Source organism: Syzygium oleosum, unplaced genomic scaffold (genome assembly GCF_021117445.2).
Source record: "Syzygium oleosum isolate NSW1041296 unplaced genomic scaffold, Sole_v2.1 Sole_v2.04, whole genome shotgun sequence".
NCBI classification, from domain to species: domain Eukaryota; kingdom Viridiplantae; phylum Streptophyta; class Magnoliopsida; order Myrtales; family Myrtaceae; genus Syzygium; species Syzygium oleosum.
In genome coordinates this window covers 298,001-316,859 of record NW_026607488.1, presented here as the reverse complement: position 1 = coordinate 316,859, position 18,859 = coordinate 298,001, and the positions used below count along the sequence as shown (strand labels likewise).

At 41.1% G+C, this 18,859-nt stretch overlaps 2 protein-coding genes across 3 annotated transcripts; one reads left to right on the top strand and one right to left on the bottom strand.

The window, feature by feature from the left end:
* The first annotated feature begins 5,829 nt into the window (after positions 1 to 5,829).
* On the top strand, positions 5,830 to 7,737 carry LOC115684559 (profilin-2). The gene is made up of 3 exons (XM_030609333.2): positions 5,830 to 6,241; positions 6,726 to 6,863; positions 7,353 to 7,737. The coding sequence occupies exons 1-3, from the start codon at positions 6,113 to 6,115 to the stop codon at positions 7,485 to 7,487; spliced, it is 402 nt and encodes a 133-aa protein (XP_030465193.1). The 5' UTR covers positions 5,830 to 6,112; the 3' UTR covers positions 7,488 to 7,737.
* A 661-nt stretch (positions 7,738 to 8,398) lies between these two features.
* On the bottom strand, positions 8,399 to 12,531 carry LOC115684555 (glucan endo-1,3-beta-glucosidase 13-like). Of its 2 annotated transcripts, XM_056311041.1 has the most exons (5): positions 12,200 to 12,531; positions 10,597 to 10,730; positions 9,456 to 10,518; positions 9,065 to 9,095; positions 8,399 to 8,967 (listed from the first exon to the last, which is right to left on the bottom strand). In XM_056311041.1, the coding sequence occupies exons 1-5, from the start codon at positions 12,252 to 12,254 to the stop codon at positions 8,826 to 8,828; spliced, it is 1,425 nt and encodes a 474-aa protein (XP_056167016.1). In that variant the 5' UTR covers positions 12,255 to 12,531; the 3' UTR covers positions 8,399 to 8,825. The 2 variants fall into 2 exon arrangements, with proteins under 2 accessions (XP_056167016.1, XP_030465189.1); XM_030609329.2 differs by having other exon boundaries at positions 9,456 to 10,730; positions 12,200 to 12,526.
* Positions 12,532 to 18,859: the final 6,328 nt, after the last annotated feature.

The window sequence follows — 18,859 nt, the reverse complement described above, 5'->3', positions numbered from 1 at the left end:
TCAACTTTGCCAAACACTTATGTGTATTTATCGAAATTTGCTTATGTGACTTACCATCGTCCCATTGGATTATCGGTTAGTTTGATTTATCAACTCTCATTCGAGTTACTTGCCAATGTTTATAGTTTTTTGTTGTCAACTCTTATTTAAGTTAATTACCCTTTTTTTATTACCAATTTCTCTTATCTCGACCAAAAAAAAAAAAAAAAACTTCTCTAATCTTTTACCAACCTTAAATTTGACTATCGAAACAATACCTTAAGTTTACCGACAATTTCATAAAATTACCAACCTTTATTTGAATGACTTACTGGTTTTTCTCCGATCGAGTTGTCAACTGTTTTTGTTTTACTAACTCTCATTTGAGTTGTTCGCCGATGTATAATTGGTTTCTCAAATTTATCGGCTTCTCTTATCGTTTATTCTTAATTTGCCTATATCAATATTTATACTGAAGACGCATATTCAAAAAGTTCAATTAAAAGAATCTTCAATCATCTTAGGCCTAGTTCAAGAATATGCTACCCAATCTCTACACTTTGGAAGCTACGACCCCATTTGACATTAAGGGCCATGATTGTCGTAAAGTTGCTTCTATTTAATTACGTGCATGCACCTTTGGCTGTTCGCTTTTCTGACCTTATCCTTTACCTTTACGGCATCAAATTACCATGAATAATACACTATAGTCTCCAACCCCGCTTCATATTATCTATTCATTCATTTAATATTCTACAAATGGTGGGGTCCGAATTCTCCATGATCCGAGCGTGGGGGGGCATGCAAATTGTCCAATCCCACATTTAAGTGTGTTCGATATCCACACAACCGTCTAGTACAAAAGCATGCATCGATGCCCTTTTCGAGTCTCTTTGTTGAATTGCTACGTTACGTGGGTCGGTATCATCGGTGGGACACTTCGTGAACAGATGATTTTGATGGGAGAAAATGAGCTGTGGGAATGATAATTTATTAGGGTTTTTGAAAATTTACGAGAGATCTCGATGGATGGATTTTATAATTTGGATCTAATGAAAGAGTACACGAAGACCCTTTTGAATATTAGAGAGGATACAACCATTAATTGCAACAAAAAAATGAAAAATTTTCTGCCTGGGCCCTTGGACACCCCAATGGCGATATCGTCTTGTCTAAGGTTTTTCCAACTATTACGAGAATTTAATGTTGTCGGCTTCTAGTTTCATGGATGTACATGAGTGGATTTTCAGCAAATACACCGAGGAAAGATGCGCGTGGTGATGGCTCTATGCTCATTGTGCATCTATAGCTTTCACTAATTATTCAAGTGACGGGTGTATTGAGAAGGAAAGTCTCTACCTATTATCTAAATCAAATATATGTGTACTACTTAGATTGTCATTTTTTAAAATCTAGATGGGAGAATTACAAAAACAAAGTTCTAAACATATTGCAATTGTGCCAATTCAATCCTAAATTATTTTTTTTGGCCAATTGAGTCCTAAACATTTTGTATTTGTGCCAATTCAGTCAATCCGGCCAATTTTGGCCGGTCGGCGCTGACGTGGACACCAGCCAAAGCCGGCTTTCTAGCCAACACTAACGTGAACAATTTTAATTTATTTCAAATTATTTTTTTGATTCTTCTATACTTTTCTTTTCTTTTTCCTTTTTTCTCTCTTTTTTTTTTCTCTTTCTTCCTTCTTTCTCTAGCCAATCACCGGACCTCAGCGACCAGCCAGAGGCGAGGGCCAACAAGGCTCAAGCTCGGCCTTGCCCAACCATGACTAGACCGAGCCTTGACAAGGGCAGGCAAGGCTTGCCCTCGCCAGTGGCTGGCGGGAGCCACTAGCGGGGACGAGCCTCGCCAATGTCTAGTAAGGTCGACCTTGCTAGCCCTTGCCTCTGGCCGATTGCCGAGGTCTGTCGCCCGGCTAGAGGAAGAAGGAAGAAGGGAAAAAAAAAGAGAAAGAAAAAAAGGAAAAAAATAAATAAATTCGAAAAAAATAACACTAAAAATAGTCCACGTTAGCCCCGGCCGATCAAAATTGGTCGAATGAACTGAATTGGCATAAATACAAACGGTTTAGGACTGAATTGACAAAAAAAAAAGGTCTATGATTGAATTGGTATAATTGTAATACGTTTATGATTTTTTTGGTAATTTCCCCAAATCTAGCTTCAATAAGCCTACTGCCGGCACATTCTGTTAGACCGACAACGTCGCGGAATAAACACGGAAAGAAATGAATAACACAAAGCGCTAGTCATTGGAAACAACAAGTGAGCATTGTCCTTATCACTAGCTGGCAACGGTGACTATCGGCCGGGAGAGGAGGAGGGAGAAACGGGGGAGGCGACAAACCTCCCGCCTTAGCTCAATCAAGGTTAGTTAAGAATCGACCGATAAATTTCTTGCTCAAGCTTTTCTTTTTTTAATTTTTCCATCCGATAAATCTAGTCAGGCACTCCAATCATATCTCCTTTTAAGGTTGAACTGAATGACGCAAATGTCGTGTGAATGTATAGTAGGCGCTCGCATTTATTATTGGTCCATCCAAAGACGACGAGACACTGTTCTTTGGTGGGTCGTGAGCAACATAACATCACATATTCTCCTGTCTTCTCCATAACGTTGGCAAGAGGGAGGTCAGGTCAATCAAAGAGACCGCAAGTGAGTCGAAAAAAATATAGATCCGTTTGATATTTGCCTGTCTCTATGTGGACCCAATTCAAGACCCGATCGGGAACATCTTTCTCAGTTCTCACGTGAAGCGAAAATGTCTGCTAATGCTTGTTCTCTCTTCTGTTCTACATGTGTTGTGACGTGATCTTTCTTCCTTCCCTCGTGAGGGTGTTCCATGGAGATGATGAGAGGAAGAGGTGACAGTTGACGTATCATTGAACAGTTTTGACAGTAACTGTATGAACCATACGTGATATAAAGATTCTCCCTGCTTTAAATCATTGCTGTGAATAAATGGTAGGCCGATTCCTAATAGCTTAAGTTTTTGAGGTAAATGATTTATTTGATATCGTATCGGAGCACATGTCAAGGGTTTGAATCCTATCACTCCATTTCAATTTTCTTCGATATAAATTGTCGATAATATATAAAGAGGAAGCTCTTTCTCTCTCTCAAAATAACCTATTTCACGTGTGGATATTAATATGTTCCGGACCTTATCGCAGATTATAAAGATGAATGGAGGGGCATGCGCGAACGCTAACTCAAGCATAAATATCATCTCAGCTTGCACTGTCTCTCACGGTGTCGTGTACAGAACGACACCTCGACTTACGTGAGATTATCAATAATCCAAGAAGGCAGACCGTGTAAAGGTATTCTTGATATGATGACGAGATTTCTAGAATTATAAATTGGTCAAAAAAGAATTTAATCAAGTTTTGTTCTAAATCTCACCTTTACTAATGACCTGGATGACAAGAATGACTGCTTAGTCAAGCAAACGCCACCATGACATGACCATGAAGTTTGATAAAAGGCATCGCTTTTATGGTGGGGGCAACTTCACTACTTTGTCGTGATTAGGATCAACTACTGTGGTGCTCACAAGCCTCCCAAACCTCATGAATGTGGACCCTACAATTCCCTTAATTATGATATGATGCTAATTAGCAAAACCAATTTGTACTAAACCAGATTAAAGAAACTGGATAAAGAAACCCTAGAATTGATGGTAGTTAAACCTGATCGATTAATAATGGACTAGGGAAGAAGGACCCTCCACAAAAGCATGTCAATGTGATCATAATAATGTAGGTAAAAGGAATTATTGATGTTCTCATTGACTGTCTCCCCATGTGGATGTTTTCTTTAGAGCAAAAGCTTTTGGCTCAGTCCACTCGAATGAATAATTGGGATTTTTGTTAACGAGAATTCTCGAAATATCTGCCAAGCAACTAAATAAGGAAACTTTTCAATTTTCAATACACAGACTATTTTGGGTCATGCATAATCGTGCTTTGAAAAGTGAATTATTATGTATTTAGTGTGATTAATAAGTATCTCGGAAATACTCGTTAACATGACCAATATAATTATTCTCTTTTTGGGGGCAATGTTAAAGAAGCTTTTGGGGGTCATCAGAGTTGTTAGACTTTGCGTACATCGGTCATTTCAAATGGGGTCCTAGGCAAATAGATTTCTTTTGCTTTTTCACATGATTTAGGCAGATAGAATTAGAAGACCGTGCTTGGTGTTCTCGCTCTTCTCCCATGAAATGAGGGACGGCACTTTTCTCTTTCTGTCGGAATAGACAGTTGAACAATCTCCTCGAAGGAACTTCTCCTCACTCTAAAGTTTTATTATATGTACTTTCATAGCTATAGTAGTGTTTGGATAGTGAAATTATGGCATCATGTACTAGTTTCTAGCGGTTTCAATTCGTTGTCTACAGTAAGGCCCCCCCTCCTCCATTAAAAACGCCGCGTACGCTTACAGCTGAAGTTGCGAAAGCAGGGTCTATCTTGTACCCCGAGAAGACAGCAAGAAAAGGAACGGCATAAGTATCGACTAGATAAGTTCATAGCGAAGGAATTTAGCAATGTAAGGGGTCGATATTGCAGACAGGCGGATCTGGCGGTCGACATTATTTAGACTTGGCAAAGGTTGTCGTAGCACCTGGTTTTAGTAAAACAAGTTTTCCCGCTTAACCATTCGCGTCAGTAAAAAAAATTGACAGAAATGTTAGATTATTATAGTATTTTATATTTTATTATATTTTATTTTGAAAGGATAGACATAAAAATTGTCTATGTATCATAGTGAGTTTTGTTTTCTCTTGGTCTTCTACAATTACAAAAAATGTATAAGAAGTGCTCCTTAAATATAAGTTGACATTCTTGACCTATATGTATCCATACAAGTTAGCATCTTTTTGATCCTCGAGGTAAAAAACGAGATGCCCACTAGTTCTAATCAATCGGCTTTTGTCTTTGGGCCGATTAGTGGGTGGGGGTTTATATTACAGGCCCATTCTTCTCCTTATAATGCTTAGAGGAGCAATTCAACATATAAAAAAGTTTTCAATTAATTGCTCAAAAAAAATAATAAGATAAACGAGTGGATTCTTTTTTTATAATCTAAGGGCACGAACGTGGAGACCTGACTACTTGGAAGCTCGGGAAATGCACTGCAAGCCCTACGAACCAGTTAAACTTGAACTTTGACTTGTCGCGTGGTCCTAATCCCAGTAGTTTTTACGCAGTTAGTGAAATTCAAATGCATGACCTCCAATTTTCGCCCGGCCAGCTATTTGCTATTGTTTAGAGGAGAAACGGAGTTTAACCTAAGAAATGGGCATATGTGACTCGTTTTCGCCAATGGGGAAGACACTAGTATTTACCTCCGTTCTCCATCAAAACTACTTTGATTTAGATGCATAAGTGATCATTTTCCTTGGTCAATTTTTGTCATCTTATTTTATGAAAATACCCTTCTTCTAATTTCTCATCTTATTTTGTGGCATTGGAGTGTATATAATTTACTAAGAGATGATCTTATTAAGACTCTTTGTAAAATAGTTTCCAGGAGGATAATTAAAAAATGACACGTGGCGATTTTCAAAACGACATACTGCCAATGTCGCCTATACGAAACTTAACCGGCGGAAATTCAACGCGCAATCTCGGCATTCAATGCGCATTCCCGAATGATCTCGTCGTTTTAAGTATCTATTATTCACCCGGAAATCATAATTTCAGAGGGAATTTTCGTTCCGTTAAAAGCGAAATATATGTAAAAAAAGAAAAAAATACTAATCCAAGTCTAGTGTAAAAAAAAGGCCTAACTAAAAAAAGGTGATGACCTAATTAAAGACAATCTGAAGAGGAAAGAGAGAGAGAGAAACGGAGGGTCCTCCGTCCAAGCTCCGAACGTCAAGGGCGGACGTGAGAAATCGCCGCCCCAACGGGCGGTGGAGAGAGCATCAATCCCACGCCACTCACATCCGCTTCTCTCTCTCTCTATCTCTAGCTCTAGCTCTGCAAATTCAAAGCCCGAAGCTCTTCCCCCACTTCCCGTATCAAAAGACGAAAGTGGAAGCGTGACCTGATTCTTGTAGAGAGTGAGATTTGAGCGAGAGCGCGCGCACGCACGTACACACACACCATGTCGTGGCAAACCTACGTCGACGATCACCTCATGTGCGACATCGACGGCCAGGGCCAGCACCTCTCCGCCGCCGCCATCGTCGGCCTCGACGGCAGCGTCTGGGCTCAGAGCTCCACTTTCCCCCAGGTCTGTCTCTCTGCATGCATGGCTCATGCTTTTGTGTGCTTGTGTTTAACTGAAGCGTTTCGATCGGATCGGATCGGATCTCTCGCAGCTTTTTTCCGGTGGCTTTTTTGAAATTTCTCCTGTCTTCCATCCCGGGGGACTGATCTGATCACCTCGCGAGCCGGTCGCTCTATCGACGTTCGTGCAGATGAATAAACGATATGCATTGGCCGCGATCAGATCAATCTGCGTCGACTCGTTCTAAACGTTACGAACATGTTGTGTCTGCGTCAACTTTTTGATAACGAAAAAACCGAAATGAGATTGCTGCCTTGCTTTCCAGCAGAGCTAGCGTGAGGAGCTCGTGTGAACTGCTAATTGCTTGAAATGATGATGTAGAATCACGCAATATGAGAAAGATAGAATTTTTTGGCATGCTCTGACTTAATTAAACTGTCTCTCTTAGCTGCTCTAAGTATTTCTGGCATTTTGTTTCCCCTTCCAGTTCAAGGCTCCAGAGATTGCTGGCATTCTGAAAGATTTCGAGGAACCGGGTCATCTCGCCCCGACAGGTTTGCATCTTGGCGGCACCAAGTACATGGTTATTCAGGGGGAGCCCGGCGTCGTCATTCGCGGGAAGAAGGTGAAGTAAAATTTGTTCATCGTATCACATCTTCGATCTTTTTCCCTTTTCCGAAGAGCGAGTGACACTGTAGAAGGCTAACTTGATCGAGAGAGCTCGGATTTGAATATCAATAAATGGGTCAGTTGATTTAACCTTCATTTGTCAAGACAAAGACTTCCTAGGATCTTGCACTGCTTTTTCTTGGGTGCTCCAGAGGATTTCTCGAGCCTCCTTTAGGTGTCTGTCAAGCCTTCACGAGGCCATTCCTTCCTCCAGTTGTTTAGTGAAGTTAAGGATAAAGAATATCAAAACTGCGTTATTGGGCTAGCTGTCCTGTGGGGCTGTTCATATGGATCAGAAGGGTGAATTTGTTCCTGCAGCACACCCCAGACCTTTTATTTTCTTCTCACGGTGGTCCATGTTTTTCCAGTCCTGTTAGCTGTTTCCAAGGGTTGGAATGGCTTTCTCATATCTATTATGTTACTCAAGGGCGCTCTAATGCAACAGGGATCTGGAGGCATTACAATCAAGAAAACCGGGCAAGCTCTAGTTTTCGGGGTCTACGAGGAACCTGTGACTCCAGGACAGTGCAACATGATCGTCGAGAGGCTCGGAGATTACCTGATCGATCAGGGCCTGTAGGCCTCTGCTCAACTCCATCCATCCGGTATCCCGGTCCGCGGTCTAGCTTTTTGGCTCATCTTCTGCATCTGAGTTTGCGCATCCTGGATCAACAAGTTGCGCGAAATGACCGTGTGGCCGTAAGGTATTTCGTTCCCCGGGTGTTCTTGGCTTGTTTCCCTTGATTTTCACATACGACACTTCATATATTGTATCAACCTTTTCCTCTTTGGGGTTTACGGTGCTGGCAATAGATTTTCAAGTTTTGACTGCGTTTGATATTCATGTTTGTCGATGAGAGCAATGTTGATGCATTGACATGTTGATGCATAATAACTTCTCGTCCTAGACTCCCAACAAACGGAAGCAATTGCAAAGACATGAAAACATGATCATGTTCGTTCCGATTTCTGTCTACCGTTCGAATTCTTTTGTACAAGCCGGCACAAACTTTCAGCAAAATGTAATTCAAATCAATTACTCTAGTAACAATCAGCCCGTCAGAATTCAGATGCAAGAGCTTCATCCTGATAATTGTCAATCATAAATTATTTTCCTCCCCACTGCAACTCAGTGCCATTTTAAGTATAAGTCCTTACAGCCCTTTCTCGTTTTCTATAATGATTCTGCCATCCTTTTCAGCTATTCAATTCATCATATCCTAATTATCATGTACTTCATTTTTCCCATTGAGAGCACATTGGGGATGCTTCATTAAGTCAAGTCATTCAAGAAGACCAACGTTTGGATCAGCTAACGATCGAAGAAATCAGCAAAACATAGAATTTCAAACCGGGGCAGGGTGTGTAGAACGGTCTTATCCGAACACAAATCATCCGATAACCAAAAATGATCCAACGACAAACTGCTGTTTACCTCTTGAGAGCCTCGACATAAGACAGTACATCGACCACCTCAGTTAATCCAAGACATAAAGACAAAATCCTCCAAACCTTTTGAGATTTCACATTTTGCCACTAGCTTCAGTTAAATCCAAGACATAGGCAAAATCCTTTACACCTTTTTGAGTTTTCACATTTTGCGACTAGCATCACTTGCATGAGTTCGCTACCGCAGCCCCTTTCACTTTTACAATTACGTAGGACTACTAGATGGTCCACCAAAATCCTTACAAAGAAGAACCAGCTTGGGCCATTTGTACACATAAATTTTCCATGAAGACGCATTTCCTCTATTGACATGGTAATGCAAAACTAGGGGCCCAAATTGCACTCAACAGAGTCATTTGGACAGATGAACAAAAATGGTAATTCTTTTTCCCCCACAGATACATCCATATAAAGTGGAAAGACTTCCACATTCTAGTCACAGCCTCTTTGAGGAGTTCCCCATGATTCTTTAGACGTTGCCGATGATCAAAATAAATAACAGGAAAAATGTCATAATAGTGTGGCTTAATGCCGAGATATGGACTTCACCTGCCTGGGAGGAAGAATGTGAAGAAATGGCCGTAGCATTGCTTGTAGCGGTTTTGTTGCTCCTGCATTGAGTTTACAAAGGACAAGGAAATCAAGCATTAGTGCAAGGATTATCAAGCTTAAAATGTTAGGGAGTTGAAATTGCAAATGGATATTTACCCGGCAGTCACATAAATGCACTTGTCATAACCTGATACACAACAAACAACCAAAAGCTCCAATTAGCATTGCCCGAAACTCAGTTAGATATTAAGAGAAAACATTTGAAAGTAGAAGCTAAGTTGCGCTAGCATCCTAAATCAGGTATGATCATCATCCAGAGAAAACTAACATACATGTTAGGAGGAAAAATGATAACTTCTCCTAAATCAAGTTTGAAACATGGAAGTTCCACAACTTGTTACGTTAAACGTTTGTGTTATTATCCCTGAACCAACGCCTCTTCGACCAACTCAAATTACAAAGAGGTCACTTAAATTCCAGCATAGATGAAACATAAAGAAGTGGGAATAGAGATTATGCTTTAACGGGTGACAAAGAAGAGATATACTTGGGTTCTTGTCGACTTTTAATCCTGCCCCTCCAAAGCTACAAGCAACATCTGTAGCGCCATTTTGCTGGTAGTAACTGTTGAAGGCGAAAGAAGCATGAGAAACCAAGGTGTCAGGCTCATAACACGGTTGGCTGGGTTGAATTGCAGAACAGTCCACATTTCCTGGTCCACAGGCCCAGTTTATGGCATTCTGCAAGTCCATATCCGATGCATTAGACGAAGCGATGCACCACGTTGTTCTGTTAGAGCTGGTAATATTAGCTCCGGTTATCACATTTACGGAGCCTCTTCCAGTGAAGTCCAAATTGTACACACTTGTCTCATCAGGATAAAATAGCCCCCAGTTTCTCTCAGATTCCAAACCAGGCTTCCTGTTTTCATTGAAAAGCGAGAAGATATACACATCCAACGCTTCACCGGGCTTCGCAGGAGTTCCCGTGTCATTAATCACATGACGGATCAAGTTTGTATTGTAAGTCTGAGCATTATCTGGAGTTGCAGCAGTTTCTTTAGCAGAACCTTTAGATGGCCATCCTGTTTCAGTGACCATGATTTTTATCGTCCGGAAGTTCAAAGCCATGAGGGCAAAGTAAAGAGCGTCAACCTGGGCATCGAACATGTTAGTATAGAGCAACCCGGTGTTTGGATCAATCACTTCCGAGGACGACTCGAACAGGGCATAGTCTAGAGAGACATTGTTTGGCGAATCTCGATAGGCATAGTACGGATAGATATCGATCATGAAAGGAGATTGATTCTCAGCAAGAAATATCAGAAGGGGTTTCAAGAAAGATGCATAGTTACTACTAAAAGCACCTGCTGAGGGCGGAAAGGATCTCGATAGAACTCCAAGGGAATGGGTCGTGGAGACTTTGATTCTTTTGTGTAGACCGACTTTTCTCAAGGCTGTAAAGATGTATTGCATCGCCGGTACCACAAGGGCAGTGACATTGCTGGAAGTTTCTGTTGCCTCCGCACCGACAGTAATGTACGTGATCTTCGTGGCAGGATAATATGGGAGGATGCTGTTCTTCAGCCAAGTGTCGGCATTTGATTGGAACTGAGAGAACGGCAATAGGTCTAAGTTTGGAATACCAATGATGAGCTCAACTCCTGTGTTTGCAAAGGCCTTGAGAACCTGAATATTAGAGTCGTAAATCCTGAGGTACTTGATGTTATGAAGCTGAACCAATTGCGCCACTTTGTCGGGTGTCGGGAGGTCATCCGCATTTCTACCATAGCAAATTCCGATAGTGCTTCCTCTGCACAGGTCTGCCACGAGGAAAAAGGGCCCAAATTACTCGCTCAAATGAAGTGTCGGGAATTGGCCAAAAGAGAATTAAGTGTTATAAACATCTGGTGATGGTCACACGTGTCGAGCACTATAAATTTGACAAGGTATGGAGATGATGTTTGGGTATACTTGAGAAATGGTTGATCTACTTGGACCAATCATTATACCATAAGAACTTCGATGGAAATCAACTCAACTCTATCTAATGCATAGTAGAGAATCCGCTACTGACTAATCATTAGCTTAAATAAATGGGGCAACCAATTAGCTAACATGAGGGTGGCGAGATAAGTATAATACAATACTTTCTCTGCACCCTCTTTGGCACTTCTATTACAGAAAAACATTCCATACACTATATACTGCAAGACTCATATTTCAGCATCCCTCTCAAATAGAAAAGCTTGAGGCTTTGTTTTTGGAGAAATGCTAGGTACACAAAGATAGGTTTAAAAAAATCGTTATACTAGATGATGAGGCAAATCACTAGTGCTTGTTGAATATAATAAACTCCTTCAAATGCCCACTTCCAGTCTGTCACTTACTTAATATACCAATTTTCTTGTCCTAGTATACCTGGCATTGCTCTTATTCTAGGGGTTGGCGGTTCAGACAAATATTTAGACCACTTTGTCCATCACATTACCAATCAGTGCCTTGCCAAAAGTATTCCTCACTGCCTTCCATGTTTGTAAATCCCTAGTTTCTCCCAAAACACAGTGTGCACATGAGTAGACAAGATCCAGTAATCTGCAGATGCTACTAAATAATTTTTTCCCCTTTCTTCCACAAAATTTGCCCATGCCTTTCACAGTCAAGATATGCGCTTAGCCTATAAGCCTGCGCCTTTCTCTCTCTCAGAGGGAGGTAGGTTGGTCCACATGAGATTCTATGCAATCTATGAGGTGGGTCAGCTAAGTTAATAATTGAACTTCCAGCTGTACGCAAGAATGAGAGTCTGCCTCCTTACCATAAACATGAATGCAGAGCATAGCGTCAACACTGATTAGAGCAAGTGATCGAGGGCAAGAGAAGAGATCAAGTTAATGTCCCAGAGCACACGTCACGATGAAGTGTGACGAAACCAAGCCATCATTTTGAATGGTGAGAGAGACAGTGCACGCATTGCACGTCCCCAAACACAAAATGTATCAAGACGAGGGAAAAAAAAAATGCAAACTTGAGCGACTTCAAGAGCTGAATGCAGACAAGCTAAAAGCTACCCAGATGAGGTCCAAGATGGTAGCGGCTCCCGCTTCCTTTTTTCAAGCCTTTTCAAATGGTTTAGAAATGGCAGGAGACCGAAAGATCAACACTGCAGACAAGCAAGCGAAGAGACTACAAGCAGTACATGCATCAATCACAAGGACAGCCGAGAAAAAGCGAACCCATTGAAGATTGAGGGTGGAAGAAGAAAAGGAATCAAGATTCAAGAAGAGAGACGAACCCAGAAGCATGAGCAACAGCGAAGTGGCGAAGATGAGCCTGAACCCTCTCCCCATTTGCTCCCTCTCTCTCTCTCTCTCTCTCTCTCTCTCTCTCTCTACCTCTCTGCGTCTCCGAGAGAATTCTGGACAAGCCTTTCGCTTTATTCCCGAGAGACCCACTTCAGCTAAATGCCGTTCCAACGTTCCCCTCCTTGAGAACCGCGTCTCTCTCTCTCTCTCTCTCTCTCTCTGTGCGGAAAACAAAAGCTTTTTGCTGTTTAAGATGCAGAGCTCGAGAAGGGGTCAAGGGTCTTGACTCAAACACTGTACTGAGCAAAGAGATATGATGGACGTGGTGATGGGCGTGGTGAGCCCGGCGTAGCGTAAGTCTTGTGGTCACTTGCTCGCGTCTGATCGTGGTGTGGTGGTAGTTTCTGTAAATATGCGGATGCGGATGCGGATGCGGATGTGTCAGAGAGTTTTGCAGACGGGGAGGGAGACACCGGTGGCGAGCGTGTATTGGGGGACCGGACGTACGGGGAAGGCTGAGAGAGGAGGGACCGGACTTCAGATGGTTTTCTCAATTGGATTTGAATCGGGTGCGCCTCGGGTACGCCCCCTGGCTTTGTGGCATGTCTGTCCTTTCTCGCTCGTGTTGCGTGGGATTTGGGAATTGAAAAAAACGAAAAAAATTAGCGCAAATGGGAACCTCGTATTAAGGTTTAGGATCCGTTTATTAACATTTTTAATAATTCCTTTTCAAAAATAAATTTTTATTTCTATGCTCTTAACACGTTTTTTAGCAAAAGAACACGCTTATTAATTATACAAAATTTCTATTCTCGAAATCAGAAAAAGAGCAAAAAAGGATTTGGTACGACCCTATAAATTTTTTTCACTTGAAATTTATTTTGATTTTTTAAAATAATTTCTGAGATTTTTTTGAATTTTTTTTTCCTCCATTCTTCTTTCTCCTCTAGCAGGTTGCCAGGCCTTGGCGATGGGCGGCAACCGGCCAAGGACAAGGGCCGGCCTCAAGCAAGCTTCACTGGCGGCTGGGAGAGGTCGACCTCGCCGACCATCGCCAAGGCCCGACATCCTACTAGAGGACAAAGAAGAAGGGAGGAAAAAAAAATGACATTGTTTCAAAAATTGTTCCTGAGAGCAAAGACATAGATTTTTTTTACTTTTTGATTATGTTCCAAATATATTCCCTGAACCCTAAAACCCTAAATCCTAAATCTCAATACCTCAACCCTAAACCTAAAACCTTAAAACCCTACCCCTAGACCCCAAAACCTAAACCCTAAAACCTAAAACCTGAAACATTAAACCCCAAACCCTAAAACCTTAAACTGCAAAACCCTAAACCCCAAACCTCCAAACCCTAAACCCAAAACACTAAACCCTTAAACTCTAAACCCTATAGCCATGCCCAAAAACCCAAAACCCGAATCCCTAAAACCCTAAACCCAAAACTCAAAACCCGAAACACTAAACCCGAAACCCTAAAACAAAAATCCTAAAACCATAAACCCCAAACCCCAAATCCTAAAACCCCAAAACTCCAAACCCGAAATCCCAAAACTCTAAACCCCTAAACTGTAATTTCCTCAACCACCATCCGGTATTTGCTTTGTTTATAAGGAGTAATTTTCTTTATGATTGTATTAAGGTCATCCAATTCTATATCATAATATATTATGACTCTATTTCTAGTCCGATTTTATCCAAACATGAAAAATTGTTGAGTCTCTATTCACATTTTATAATTAAATGAAAAAATTGAGAGTAAAAATTTTTAAGGTTGTACCGAATGCATTTCTGTTCTTTTTCTATTCCGGAAATGAAAATTTTGTGCAGTTACCAAACGCGTTTTTTAGCTCAGAAACTGTTTCCGGGAACATAATTAGAAAAAACTATTTCTGAACAGAAATTGTTCCCAGGAACATAAACGTTACCAAACAGACCCTTATCAACTAAGATTACTAAACGGATTCCTGTTATTTTTCCGTTCTAGGGAATAAAAGAACAGAAAAATAGAAAAACAGGATGGTTATCAAATAGGACTTTAATGCGCAATGTCATCTCTAAATTTTTAACTTGTTCAATATAATCCATAAAGTATTAGTATATGTTCCAATTTAGTTCTCAAATTGTATGAAAATGTTCAATATCTGACGGAATCTGCCCATGCGGCTTTCAACCTGTTGACCTTGAATGGTGGACAACAAAAACAAATACTTACGCGTGGATTATTCAAGTAAGATATTGTCTCAAATCAATATATATATAAAATAATCCGTGTCATCAAATATCGATGGACATCTTAACGTCCTAATTCTTTTTTCCTTTTTTAACATAGATGGATAAAAAGATGAACATGTTAACTGATTTTGTTTTTGAAATCCATCCCGGTGTATAATGATCCATGTCATAAAAAAACGTCTGATTTGTCGCTTGAGCAAACGAAAGGATAACATCAAACATCTACGTACAGTTTATGGACCATAGTGAATAAATTAAATATTCGGGGACGACATTACACATCGCACTAGAGTTCTGGAACCATTTGTGTCGTTTTCCCTTTGAGAAACAGTGTCTCCAGTCAAACATACGGGTCTGGTCGAATTGGATCTGGAAATTAATCCTAACCCGTGTTGAACAATTGACTCCGTGCAAATCAAAATCCCAAAATGGGATATCCCGATCAACCGCATAAAGAAGCAATCATAGGATAAAATAATTGAAAAAACAGAAGCACTAATTTCATATACAAAATTAATAAGGAGTCTAGAGGGAAAAATGAAAGAGAGCCAAATCTCAAAAAGAAAAAGTTGACCCAAAAACACGAGATCTCAAATTTTTTTCAAACTTATCAAACCGACATAATAGAGAGGTCGCACCATACATTCTTGCGTCAGTACGGGCTGCATTGCATCTGCACTTACCTTTCAGTCCAAAAGGGCAACAACCGATATGCTTTTTACCTTTGTCCGTTGTTTTGTCGCTTTATTCCTCCCTTACCTCATCCTCAACACTCCACACGCATTAGACTATTCATAAAGAAATTTTCATGTGTTAGGCCCCTTCAAGTACCATCTTCATTTTCCAAAAAGCAAAAACAGTACCAATCTCCAACGGTCGTGATTGGTCTCGAATCGATAGATAATCCAATTGCCTCGTCGGTTGTTTTGAAAATCTTTGTCCGCATATGAAGTGGTCGGGACAAAGATACCAAATTAAACCTCTAAACTTATTATACGAAAACCGATTTAGTCCTGAACTTTTTCCGTAAATTTCCAATGTGGGTTCTCTAAGCAATTACACCTAAGCATGCCGATGTGGCGGTCTAATCATCGTCGACCATTCTACATGACACATGACACGATTGATATTTGACGTGGATGAATTATCACGAATTGACGTCGTTTTAAGATTTTTCTGAATTTTTATTTTATTTTTCTTTTATCCCTTTCTTCTCTTTTATCGTTTTCTGCGCAACTTTCATCTTTTTCCTTATAGTCTTCACACTGCCCCGTGCGCCGCGGTGAACTTCCTATCGCTCTACACCGGTGAGAAGGGCGTCGACTGCAACAGGAAGCCGCTCCATTTCAAGGGGTCGATGTTCCACCGCATGATCCCGAAAATCATGTGCCAAGGCAGCAACTTCACCGCTGGCAAGGGAACGGCGGGGAGCCGATCCATAGGTCCGAGTTTAAGGATGAGAACATCACGAGGAAACACACGGTGCCGGGTACGAACGGATGGCAGTTCTTCATATGCACGAAGAAGACGAGCCGGGGTTCGACGGCAAGCACGTGGTGGAGGGGGGTAGACATGGTTAGGGTCCATCGAGAAGACCGAGTCCGGCTCTGCTAGAACCTCCAAGCCCATCGACCGCATATGTGAGGCAGGCAACCTCAAGTGAGGTGTGGCGCCTCAATCACAGGAAGCGAGCTTCATTAATGGAGGTCGGCCACACGGTGAGAGGGGCAGAGAGAGAGAGAGAGATAAAGAAACGCAATGGCGGTGGCCGAGTTTGATTTTGATGGTAGCGGTCGAGTCGTCGGTGATGGCAGTGACGAGTTTTCGGTGGCAGTGACCGGAAAATTTGCAGCGGCAGCCGCGATAAGGAAGGAGATGAACAATAGCTTGGAAAAAAAAGAGGAGAGAAAGGAAAGGAAAGGAAAAATGAATTCAAAATGGTATGCAGAACCACCTTCAATGCAGTTCTTCCTCGTTAGATGCCTAATTGCACCATGTAGGATGGCTGACGATGATTGTCGTACCACTTCAACATTTTTAGGCGCAAATTAGCCGGAAGAACCGCATAATTTGACATAAAAGTTCGGGATTAAATTGATAACCGTACAATAGACTTGAGATTGATGGTAATGTGTCCGCTCATGCTCTCATGCGTGACTCCTAGTTTGCACACTAAGAGAAATGACAAGGCAAGTCGAAACTTTTTCCGGTTCGGAGTCGAGCCGCTCGAGCATATCAAGTCCTCCATCCCAACCGATCAAGTCGAGCAGTAAAGATCAACCTAAATCGCGCACGGCTTCGATGATCAAGCTTCGTTCTAGTTCGAGCTCGAGTAAGGAACGGTGTCGGCTCGACTCGGGTCGATCAACCCGACCCGACCCAAACTTAGGATCCCGGACCGCATGTGTGAAGGGCCAATATGGGTCCAGACATCTGTTCATCATATAGCACAGATTGAATGCAGATAAGGCCCAAAATGAAGCCCGGGATTCACTCAAGACTTGCCCAAGCCCAGTCCGCTCGATGAATGTGTCCGATCCCATTCGGTGCACTTCGAGCTGCAAATCAGATTGCAGTTGGAGGTGGGGGGATGCAACACATTCTCTAAGTTTGAAACCCATCAAAACTCAACACAATTATAAACCAAATCTTCAAATTTGTACTAGGCCAAGGCTATTAAACTCGAAGCTAGGCCCCGACTCGGCCGGGCTAGACGACCGGAGCTATAATTTCACTTGTCTAACACGTCCATTAATCACGTCTACCTCTATATAAATTGACATAAAAGAAAAAATTTCTTTACGAAAAAAAAAAAGAGGGCTGAAAAAATAGGTTTCGCCCTCGTATTTTGATAATAGGTATTCTCTCGTGAGTGGGCTTTCCCACATCATCTTAACTCCATTGTTTTTTTCCCAAAGAAATTGCATCCCCACCTCATCCCAAACAAGTAAAACGATATAAAAGGGTCGAATATAGGTTTCGCCGTTGTATTTTGATAAGAGGAATTCTTGCGAACGGGCTTTCATATGATCTCACTTGCCTAAACCTGCCCATTGATCGCATCTACTTTTATGTAAATCGAAATGAAAAACTTTTTCTTTTGAAACAATCGAGGTTGACCATAGGTTTCGCCCTTGTACTTTGAAAACAGGTAGCCAGGTGAATGGGCTTTTCCTACACCATATTAACTCCGTTGCTTTTCCCGATCGAATTGCATCCACATCTTCTCCTAAACAAATAAAATCGACATTCCGCGATTGATCAATGGTTTAATTAGCTCCAAATTAGCCTTGCAAAAGCTCGAAACGGCCCATGTGAAACAGTCTCTTTTGCATCACCACCTCATCCTAAAACAAATAAAATTGACATATCACGGTCTAATTAATTGATTGATTAGCTCCAAATTAGCTATGGAAAAGCTGGAAAAAGACCCACAATGAAAAGTCTCTTTTTGCATCACCATCTTATCATAAACAAACAAAAGTTGACATTCTAAATTTAATTGACTAATTAGCTCCAAATTAGCTTTGGCAAGGCTAGAAAAAGACCAGTATGAAACGGTCTCTTTTGCATCACCACCTCATCCTGATCAAATAAGTTTCACATTTCCAAAATTGATTGATTAGCTCCAAATTAGCTTTGCAAAAAAATCGGAAATTCCAGCGATGAAACAGCCTCTTTTCCATCCCCACCTCATCCTAAGCAAATAACATTGACAATCCAAAACTAATCAATTATCTCCAAATTAGCTTTGCAAAAGCTCAAAAAGACCAAACGAAATAGTATCTTTTGTGCATCTTTATTAGACATCGAGGGGAAAATTGTCCAAAAAGTCTTAAATTTATTGCACTTTTGCCAATTCAGTCATAAACCTTTTAATTATGTCAATTGAGTCTATCTAGCCAATTTTAGCCGAAAATCGCTGACATGGACGCCGCCCGTTGGCTGTTCTACGCAGCATGACCGGCACTGACGTGGACCATAATATATATATTTTTTGATTTTTTTATTCTTATTCTTATTCTTATTCTTATTCTTTTTCTTTCCTTCTTCCTCTAGCTGGTTGCCGATCTCGACGAGAACGTGAAAATATTTAAGACTGAATTGATAAAAGTGCACTACGCTAAGGACTTTTTAGATAATTTTCCTCGGCACTAAGTCGTTACATTGATATAGTAATCCCATCGTATCTCGCACCATATAATTAATAAACTAAACCCCGAAAATCAAGAAGCCAGCGTTGTGGAGCTGTCCAGATGCACGAATCCAAGATCTTGCAACACACTTTTGGTGCAATTAATTAAGCAAATTAATCAGTGTCTTAAAGTTAAACAACCATCTAATCACCCTTTTCCATGCTGCCACCCATCTTTCCCTTTACTTTAAAAAAAAAAAGGAAAAAAAGGGCGAGA

Excerpts from the sequence above, each read along its gene's own strand:
- LOC115684559 (XM_030609333.2), top strand. The coding sequence starts at position 6,113 with ATGTCGTGGCAAACCTACGTCGACGATCACCTCATGTGCGACATCGAC. Across the intron at positions 6,242-6,725 it reads AGAGCTCCACTTTCCCCCAG|TTCAAGGCTCCAGAGATTGC; the intron begins GTCTGTCTCTCT and ends TTCCCCTTCCAG. Across the intron at positions 6,864-7,352 it reads TCGTCATTCGCGGGAAGAAG|GGATCTGGAGGCATTACAAT; the intron begins GTGAAGTAAAAT and ends CTAATGCAACAG.
- LOC115684555 (XM_030609329.2), bottom strand. The coding sequence starts at position 12,254 with ATGGGGAGAGGGTTCAGGCTCATCTTCGCCACTTCGCTGTTGCTCATG. Across the intron at positions 10,731-12,199 it reads GCTGTTGCTCATGCTTCTGG|ACCTGTGCAGAGGAAGCACT; the intron begins GTTCGTCTCTCT and ends TCCTCGTGGCAG. Across the intron at positions 9,096-9,455 it reads AAAAGTCGACAAGAACCCAA|GTTATGACAAGTGCATTTAT; the intron begins GTATATCTCTTC and ends GTTGTGTATCAG.